Source organism: Hippichthys cyanospilos, chromosome 6, assembly GCF_059441005.1.
Source record: "Hippichthys cyanospilos isolate Australia breed blue-spotted pipefish chromosome 6, RoL_Hcya_1.0, whole genome shotgun sequence".
Taxonomy (NCBI): Eukaryota; Metazoa; Chordata; class Actinopteri; order Syngnathiformes; family Syngnathidae; genus Hippichthys; species Hippichthys cyanospilos.
The window spans coordinates 20,721,761-20,731,337 of NC_142374.1; the positions used below are offsets into that span (position 1 = coordinate 20,721,761).

Genomic DNA, 9,577 nt, shown 5'->3' on the forward strand with positions numbered 1-9,577 from the left:
TATGGTTGTCAAATGGGGTACAAGTACCCTTGAGTGCTAAGTTTTACCCGAATGTGCATGGTCATTAGTGATGCAATTTTCTGGCAGATAAACCAGAAAATGCCAAAATCAGATAACTATGGCACAAAGAGCTGAAAAATATTTGACATTGAAACAAGATTCAGAACCACTGATAGACATCTACACACATAAGAAGATTCAGCATACTCACCTCATGCCTGCCTGCCACAGACCAAATTGTTGACGCAGTACGTCCTCAACCTGGCCAAGTACGACCAGAATTACGACATTCGCGATAGGGCGCGCTTCATCCGCCAGCTCATCGTTCCCACCGAGAAAAGCGGAGCCCTCAGCAAGTACGCCAAGAAACTCTTCCTGGCCCTCAAGCCCGCTCCTGTCCTGGAATCTCCATTTAAAGGTACAGAGGAGGACCAAGAAGTAAGTGTGAAGACACTTTCTATTTGCACCTCATCCGCTTTCCCTCTTTTGTAGATCGAGACCACTTCCAGTTGGGCTCGCTATCCCACCTGCTGAATGCCAAAGCCGGCGGCTACCAGGAGTTGCCCGACTGGCCGGAAGCGGCCCCAGACCCCTCCGTGCGCAACGTGGAGGTGAAGGAGTCTGTGCGTGCAGTGGCATTCAGTAACAAACAGTCACTCGGAGTCAGGAGGGGAGCGAGTGTGACTGATGCAGAGAGAGCGACTAAACACTCATCGCTATGCTCGTCCGTTAACTCACTACTCATATTTTATCGTGTCAATTATGGCCTTGATTCATTCTCTGTAGCAGCTTACTCGCTCCCCCACCTGCCCATTTTGTCACCCATGTTTGAGCCAATGGCACATGAGCTACCAAATCCTTTACGATTAAATTTCAATTTCCGCTTCTGTGGTTATCATCACACTTTGCCTTTACCGGTACCCTTCTATGATGATGAGGACCGCAGAAATATTAGAGCTTCCACCCTACTCTTTTTATTTTACAGTTTTATTTCAGTATAATTTTGTTGAAAATCAGGTTGGGTGATAATGGCTTAAAATAAAATATCGATTTTTACCAGTCATTCTGGACAGTTACGATTTTATTTTTTTTAAAGTAACAACAAACGAACAAACATTTATTTTTCATACTTAATGCTGACTCCAAAGACCAAAAATGCACAAGTATACAAAAGTATAAACATGAAATATCCCCCCCACACACACACAAAAACAGTTTCTCTTTAGGAATCAGGTTCCAATATTCTACTCGATATACATGCACCTGTAAACCTTTTCTAATTCCAAATTTAATCAATCTCTTATCAATCCATGTGCCATTGGTTTCTCACAAACAATATCTGCAAATCAAAACTTGAGCGCCTCTTCCTTTTGTGAAAATCAAGACAAAATCTACATAACACCCCCCGCTCTCACACACCTCTCTTGATTTGATCTGAAGGCGCGTCATCAAGTTTTGATTTATCTCGTCACGTTTATTTTTTACTAACCATTTTTTTAACAGATTTTGACTCTCATGACTCGATGTTTACCTGTTGTCTACTTGTGATACAAATCTGGATGAGGGAGAGCGGCGGTTTGTCATGATTGTTGGAAATCCATTCAAAGCATTTTTAATTCAAGATGTTCTCAAAAATAGTAGCTGGCCTTTCTTCGCTGAATTCTGGGAACTAAATTAAATGGCCCAAAAGCGAGGATCCTTTCTGAAAGGTTCCCTTACCTCATCTGCAGATAGAGGAAGTCATAACGACTGGCGAGGGGAGAATCGGCCTGCTTGGAGACTGGCGAGAGGTTGGGTTTGGGAGTGCCTTGATTGTTTGCTGTTTTTGTTTGACAGCTCTATTCCTATTATTCTCTTTTCACCGACGACAGATGCAAAATTGCACAAATGCAAACAGCAGACCGCCGAGGAACAGCTCACAAAAGAACTCAGCAATAGTCAGAATTCAGTAAAGAATTCCTTGATAATTTTTTCTGCCAACAGAATACCACCAAGGAAAAATGAAAAATGGGATGATGGATAGCTTGCAATTCTAGCACAAGGAAGGCGCTGATATTTGTAATAGTTCTCCGATGACTCATAGGATCTCAAATAAAAAATATAGTGAAGACCAATGTTATCTACTGTCCTACTGGACTCAATATAAGACAAAAGGAAATTCTCATCAAAATAAAAGAGATAGCAAAAAATCCAGATTAAATCTAGTGTTATGAAACTGACAAACCCGCTTCAATATTTATTTCCTCTTCTGCATCTTATTTGTTTAGCATGGAATTTGTGACGTGGCTTGAATACTGTCAGATTGGAGTGCTGTCATTTTTTTGTCGGCTCGTGACGTCTTCCCCTTTTGTCTCCTTTTCAGACATTTTGTTGTTGCTATTATCATATTGGACACATAACGCACATTCATGTGGCTGAGTAAGCGCTCAACAGGTCGCCATCTAGAAACCAAACACTTTGATCTTTTATGGCTCATTCATCAATTTGTCAAATGTCCAATTGACATTTTAGTGGTGTATGGTTTTTGTTTGTTCATTACTACAATGAAACCTCTAAAATTCCTGTTTTTTAATCCCCTTGCCCTGCATAGGAAATGAGTCAAAAAGTAGCTATTGTTGAGAACAAATAAATGTATATTTATATTTTTTTTATTTTATAAAAGATAATTTGGGGAGGGTCTTTGGACCCCAAGCTACCATTTAATTTGTCTGAGGTCAAATCTCTTCCAACATTAGAGGTTCCACTGTGCTTCTATTGTAAAGTGGGGCCATCCGAGTACATAAACTCTTAATTTCAGTCTTTGTATTTAACTGTTGTCATAATTTCCACCTTCTAGATCCAGAAACCTTCATGTACTTTTCCTCTTGATGTTTTTCTTTTCTTTTAATTATGTCTTAAATCTCCCCCCATCTCACCTCCATCCCCCATCTTTCTTTTCTCCTCCCCCCTTGCCCCCCTCAGGCTTGCCAGGTATTTTCGCTGCTTGAGCGAGTCACAACATTGACCAGCGTGAGTCAGTTAGCGCCCTTTTGAAGCATTGTAGCGGCTTCTCGATACCCCTCCACCGTCATCCCCTCGCTCCTCGGTGATCTCCCGCTTCACCTCCCCCGCGCCTTCGCCTGATGTGGTTGCTGTTCTGTGCTTTTAGCGCTCAGCCCCCTAAAACACAACACAGCCCACCCTCGCCCTTTTTCTTCCATCCCTCTTTTTCTCAGTGTCTGCCATTAGAGAAGTGATTCTTTTAGAGAGGCTCTCTTTGGGAGAAGCTTCACTGTGTTAGCTGAGTGTTTAGTGATTGGCAGTTTGACCCAAGTATCGTTAATGACAATACCAACATTGGTATTGATATTAATTGATATGAGTGTCATGAGATGGATGATTAGCCACTGAGAAATATAGTGGGCAAAGAACTAGTCTACCATCTAGTCGGTCCCTGTATGGAGTATTTTAGTGATTTTTGTGGCAGTGATTTCTTCCGGATATTTGTTTTAACTGAAATTACTGTATGGCCTTCCTCAGATTTTAGTTATTACCATATTAGAATTGGCTCATATTGCTTTTACTTACAAAAGAGGTACCGTCATTTCTTAAGTTTCATAGTTTGTATTTCTGTCAGTATCAACTAAAACTTTTTTTATTGATGTACCCTTGATTAGTTTTTTTTTACTTGCCAAGTACCACTTCACCAGAACAAAAAAATTTGGGATTAAAAAAAAGGCGTAAAACAGTCCTGCGCCACTGGTATTTGTAGACATAATTTACTCAGCAACTCAAGACGCTAGGTACACCTATTTCTATTTGAAAAAAACAAAACAAAAATAAGAATGAGGGGGGAAAATGTATGCACTTTTTTGCACTTAACTTGAAAATGAAAACGTATTTAGCCCACTTAAGTTGTCAGTGGCTCAATTGTTGTTTTGTGAGTTCAGCTTCGTATTTGATTAATTGTCCCTTTTATTTTTCAAAGCCAGCAAATCAAAAGTGCATGGAAAGCGAAACCTTTGGTATATTCTTGAATATACTGAACATGCATTTTACTCAGTTTTAAATATTGTACGACAATATTTTTCCTATTTTTTGTTAACAAAAAGGAATTAAGTGAGTATTTTATCATTTTCTACTTTATTATTATTAAATGGTTTATCCACCCAGTTGAAAAGAAAAAATGTCAGTATCAGAACATTGATTGTAGGTTTCCCATACAATGCGAGTCACTCCCCAAAGACATCACTTCTCTTAATGGACCTGCTATTTGAGTTAAAAAAAAAAAAAAAAGCCACGAAGCCATTACCTGGTGCTTGCATCCATCTTGACAAACCCTTCGGGTTGACTTCTGTCACCCAACTCAGCAGGCGGGGCAAGCTGGCTTCATCTGTCTGCATCGCGCTCCAGGCCGAGGCTTCCATGGCCGTGCCGCTGTTGCCGTTGTCAGCCCGCGTCACTCGCTCGCTGCTTCCGTCTCGGGTGGGCTTTTGTGGTGCTAGCCTGACGCTTTTGGGCTCTGCAGGTGCCCGAGTGGACCAAGTGCAGCAGCCGAGAGAAGAGAAAGGAGAAAAAAGTAGAAAAGCCCTTCTACTCCGATTCCGAGGGCGAGTCCGGGCCGACCGAGTCAGCTGACAGCGGTAAGTTCAGTTGGACTGTGTTATTAATGTAGTGGTGAGGTTTCTTTTGCTCGGTGTATTTCAGATGATTCATTTGACTGACTTCTAATCTATTCTGCGTAGAGTCCTACTCCTCCAGTGGCTCCAATAGTGGAAGCGGGAGTGCCGAAAGCAGCTCTGGATCTGAAAGCGAAGAAAGTGAAGAAGCTTCCGACTCAGAGGAAGAGGAGAAGGACAAGAAGAAGAAGAAGAAGAAAGAATTCAAAAAGCCTGTGCGAGGAAGTGAAAGGTGAGATTGTGATTTGGTTTTGGAGTCTTTTTCATCATGTCGTATCTCAAATTTAACAATGACCTTGAATGTTTGCACCAGTGAGCAGAGCAGTGAGGAGGAAGAGAGGAAGAGTGCAAGGAAGAGCAAACAACAAAAGAGCGATTCTGACTCTGAGTCAGATGAAGACGAGGAGAGCGATTCCGAAAGCAGTCAATCTGAATCTGAAGACTCTGAGTCAGAAGTGGATGTCAAAAACAAGAAAAAGGTACTGAAACATGTTGGAATTTTGAAGGTTACAAAATTTAAATGGGCATCTGCTATATGAAATGGAAATTGCTTATTATTATTGACCTATGCATTGTGGAGGCCTTCTTAAAAGAAATTATAATCATAATCATGCATCTAGTAAATGCGCTTAAAAAGTAAATAGTGGTGTACTGTACTTAGAGGTTCTTTGAAGTACAACTATAATTTGGCAACGCAAATACTGTTTTCTTTCTTGCAGCCAGTGCAACCAAAAGCTACCTCCAAGCCCATCACAAAAGAGAGCAAGAAAGAAAAGAAAGAAATGTCACTGTTGGACCTTGATGACTGTGAGTTTTTATGTTCTGTCGATCACAGTTGCATTAGATGTACAGTATTCCCCAGGTGATTGTAAAAAGTTACAAGTGACTCTTACAGATGTTTTCCCTGACATCTGTTTCTCACTCCTCAGTTGAGCCGGCCCCTTCGCCTCAGGTTACGCCCGTCAACTCCTTCCTGTCCAGTAGCCTCGTGACCGACCTGGAAGGCTTGTCATTGTCAGACTCGGTCCTCTCGCCTACAGTAAGGGCACACTTTTTCCTGGCTAGTATGCCATGCGTGTGGGAAAATGTAACAATGACAATAATGCTTAGTGGTTGGAAATGTCTAATGATAACTACTTCTGATGGGTGCTCATTTGGCATTATTCTTCAGTAGCGGTCCATCAAAGAATTGGGAAGATGCCCTAAATGGCTGCTTTAAACCAAAATGGACGACTTCCTCTCTGGCTCACATCTGTTGACCTTTTGCCGACAGGCCATCTCGCCGTCGGGCGCACAGAAGAGCTACGAACTGCTCCACCGCATCACTGGCGAGGGCCTGTCTGTAGAGTACTGCTTCAGCCGCCAGCCTTTCGGCCCAGACGCCAACATGGTAGCGGTTCAAATGCAGTTCACCAACAGCTCCGCCACAGACGCCAAAAACCTGCACATGGAAGACGTCAAGCTGCAGTCTGGAATGAGGGTCAAAGAGTTCGCGGAGATCGGTGAGTGAAAGATTATTTTAGACAAATCTCAAATGAAAGTTAAAAATAGTCCCGCAATGAATTACTTGATGAGCAAGTGTTAAGTATAATAACTATTCAAGTAAATAGTAATTTGTGAGTTATTTCTGATACATATTTTTTTAAATCAGAGCATGACCATCAAATAGAAAAACCATATAGTTTTCTTCTTCTTTTTCTTCTTCCTTTTCAGATTTTTTTAATGCAGTGCATTTCCTCGCAACATTGATGTTTACTGATGTATTCTTGTTTCCTGTTCACAGAGCTGCTGCCCGCGGGTGAGACGGTCACTACTGTGATGGGCATCGATTTCTGCGACTCCACACAAGCGGCAAACTTTCAGCTGTGGTAAGTCAGTTATGGCTGATTTATTTTAAAATTTTGCGTGAGCCAAATAACGGGTGCAAATTTAACTGCCTCCTGTTTTCTTTTTCAGCACTCATAGCAGGAAGTTCTTTGTGTCTATCCAGCCGCCAGTTGGAGAGCTGTTGAAACCAGTTTTCATGACCGAGAATGAATTTAAAAAGGAGCAAGGTTAGTACACAGTACACAGAGCAAACTTCTATTCTGGAGGGTCCATTGTACAGTATAGCTCTGCATTTCAGTTAATTACAGTATACTGAGTAGATTTTTTTTTTTAATCCCACAAAAAAATTATTAGGAGAAACAGCGTGTAAGTCATATAGTGAGTGAAATAGGATGAGCACCTTTTTAGCTATTGTACCAGAACATCCTTGTGTGTCATGGTGACTAACGTGTTGCTAAACATGCTGCTCAATTCTGTGCTGTTCCCAAAAGAGACGCTATTGCAGCGTCTAGGTGAGTTACCTTCCATGTACCGTACTTGCTGATACCCCATCCAAAATCCCCTGAAGCCCCACACACCCTTCACCGTTCCTATTGCGCATATCTTCAGCCTCTCATCAGCAGCAAGTTTGGCGGCTTGTGGACCTACATTCAGTGGTTAGATTATTTTTAACAAAGAATGTTCCATCACAAAGGCTAAATTTACTATTCTGATTTAAATAGTGATATGTTCGTTATTGAGGAATTTGGTTTAAAAAAGGTATAACATTTGATTAATTGACTCATTAAATTCCAAGAACGACTTATGAAGTACATTAAAATCAAAACATGATGTGCCAAGGTCGAGTTATGCCGTTTTATATACTTTTTTTCCATTGGGGATGCGTTCATATGAGTCTGATGCACCGATCCATTTATTAACAAGCAAGGTGAGGATTGGTATGAGCCGAATTGCCAGCAGAGGATAGTAGTGCACTTATTGACACTAGAAAATCTGGTCCCTTACACACTCTTTTGGGTCCAGCCGCCTTCTTCTGATGTGGGTCTGAAGTAAACACTAGGGGGTGCTCATCAACGAACCCCCACCTGCTGCACCTGGTACTTACTAAATAAAACTGAGCCACTTTCTGTGTCCTCACTCACCTTCCTATTTTGTCTGCCTATTAGACTGTAAACCCCTTTTGATTGTGTATGTAAAGAGTAGGCGCCAGAGTCTACTTCCGGGGGCACAGAAGCAATCAACTACCATTGACTTCAACAAGAACACGGACAAAATCTTGTTGCGTTTGTGCCACCAGAAGCACCGTAAAAGATTGTCAGCTGGCACTGTAGTGTGTAAGAAGATAAATGGTGCACCTGTGCACATACAGGTCAGCTGATGGGCATGAACGAGATCACAGAGAAGTTGACGTTGGGCGCAAAGTGCCGGAATGAGCACGCCATCGTCCAGAGGGTGACGGCTGCCGCCAACCTCAGCAGAGTGCCCTGCGGTTGCGACAAAGAGTGCAGGTAAAGGAAGACATTTTTTTTTTAAATGACATTCTTGTTTGTGAATTTTGGAACCGTTTTCTTGTTTTGTGAGTACTAATAATGGCACGCATGTCCTTTACTCTGCCGCCTTTGGCGTTCACTTCTGTTCCGCTTTGACTTCAGTCCTGCGCCTGCTCTTGCCGCCGTTTCGCTTCCCGTGCATAGGTTTGCCGGAAGGACAGCCAGCGGCGGCAGCCTGGTGCTGGTCACCGTGACGACCCAGGAGGACGGAGCTGCGCGGCTGACGCTTAACTGCGACAAGATGGTCATTGGGACTATGCTAGTCAAGGACGTCTTGCTGGCGCTCACGCAGTGAGTCCCGTCCCTTTTTGCCCGTCTGCTGCACTCTCCCGCTTTCTCAAAAAATCTTTGTGAGATTTCCTTCGCAACGTTTTGTCTATTTTTGTGACTGACCTGACACATGAAAGGACAACACGATGACCAATTCACAACATTTTTTTTTTTGCACTCCAGCCTTGAAAATTATTTTTTTTGCATTGTATATACATATATTTATATTTATTTGTTGTTTTTTTTATTATTTCTACAAGATTCCACTTTTAAAAACATTTGAGATTTTTTTTTCAAATCTAACGTCAAGTTAATGTAATAAATTGGCTTAAATAGAGCTTCAATAATTTGGTTATAATTACAAATTATTGAGTGGTGAATGACAAAACATTTGGGACTTTAAAAATAGTAAATTATTTTTTATTTCAATTATTACTCATTTGTTGTTGATTTTGCTCAAGTTGATTATTACATTACCTTTTTTGTAGCCTCATAAATATTGATCTTTTTTTAAGGCACAAATGTTATTGTGTAATTTTAGATGATGAAAAAGAGCTAGCTCATAGATCGTTTTATTTGAATGTGGCACGTTTGTCCTTTTGTTGAAGTTTAAGAATGACAAAACTGGGAATAAACATTTGAAATGTTGCAATGTATGCCAGACTGCTACTGTATGTACAGTACTATATATATATATATATATATATATATATATATATATATATATATATATATATATATATATATATATATATATATATATGTGTGTGTGTGTGTGTAGTACACACACACACACAAATGAGCAGCATGTCTCATAATATTTAGTTGTTTTTTTTTAAACACTGAACTTGTTACATGAAAGTCATTTTATTGTATTTGTTGCTTTCCCTCTGGGCCTTAAAGTACTGTATAATAAAACTTTGAAAATGTCACTCTTCCCCACAGATATGTATCTAAAAAGTTTTCATTATCAATTCCTGTGAACTAAGCAACGTGGTTATTTGAAAACAGCCAAATAATTGGATGTTGTATGATGTAATAAGTGTCTTAACAACACCATACTTTTCCCCAGCTTGGCTTGAAATGCAAAAGTTTAATTCATTTAAGTATTTTATTAAGAAATGCTAAATTATGGATTTTTTTTCTTAATTATTTTGATATATTACCAAGCTTGTTACAATCTGCTAAAATCCTCTCATCACATTTCATCAGTCGACTCTGTAGAATGTGTCTGACCAAAGCAGATTGAATCATGCTGATCATCTCCCAATG

General features: G+C 40.6%; 1 protein-coding gene across 10 annotated transcripts in view; it reads left to right on the plus strand.

Moving 5' to 3' along the window:
• The window catches only part of ap3b2 (adaptor related protein complex 3 subunit beta 2), a 21,662-nt gene extending 12,660 nt beyond the window's left edge, over positions 1–9,002 (plus strand). For 3 of the 10 annotated variants that reach the window (XM_088418019.1, XM_088418020.1, XM_088418016.1), the window contains 14 exons: positions 232–418; positions 493–623; positions 2,962–3,009; positions 4,508–4,622; positions 4,725–4,890; positions 4,972–5,137; positions 5,378–5,465; positions 5,588–5,697; positions 5,932–6,160; positions 6,442–6,526; positions 6,615–6,712; positions 6,977–6,997; positions 7,855–7,993; positions 8,138–9,002. In XM_088418019.1, coding sequence (XP_088274145.1) covers positions 232–418; positions 493–623; positions 2,962–3,009; positions 4,508–4,622; positions 4,725–4,890; positions 4,972–5,137; positions 5,378–5,465; positions 5,588–5,697; positions 5,932–6,160; positions 6,442–6,526; positions 6,615–6,712; positions 6,977–6,997; positions 7,855–7,993; positions 8,138–8,330 — 1,776 coding nt within the window. In that variant the 3' untranslated portion in view covers positions 8,331–9,002. The remainder of the gene's footprint in view (positions 1–231; positions 419–492; positions 624–2,961; positions 3,010–4,507; positions 4,623–4,724; positions 4,891–4,971; positions 5,138–5,377; positions 5,466–5,587; positions 5,698–5,931; positions 6,161–6,441; positions 6,527–6,614; positions 6,713–6,976; positions 6,998–7,854; positions 7,994–8,137) is intronic. The other 7 variants (XM_088418017.1, XM_088418024.1, XM_088418021.1 and 4 more) reach the window with 6 other exon arrangements.
• Positions 9,003–9,577: the final 575 nt, after the last annotated feature.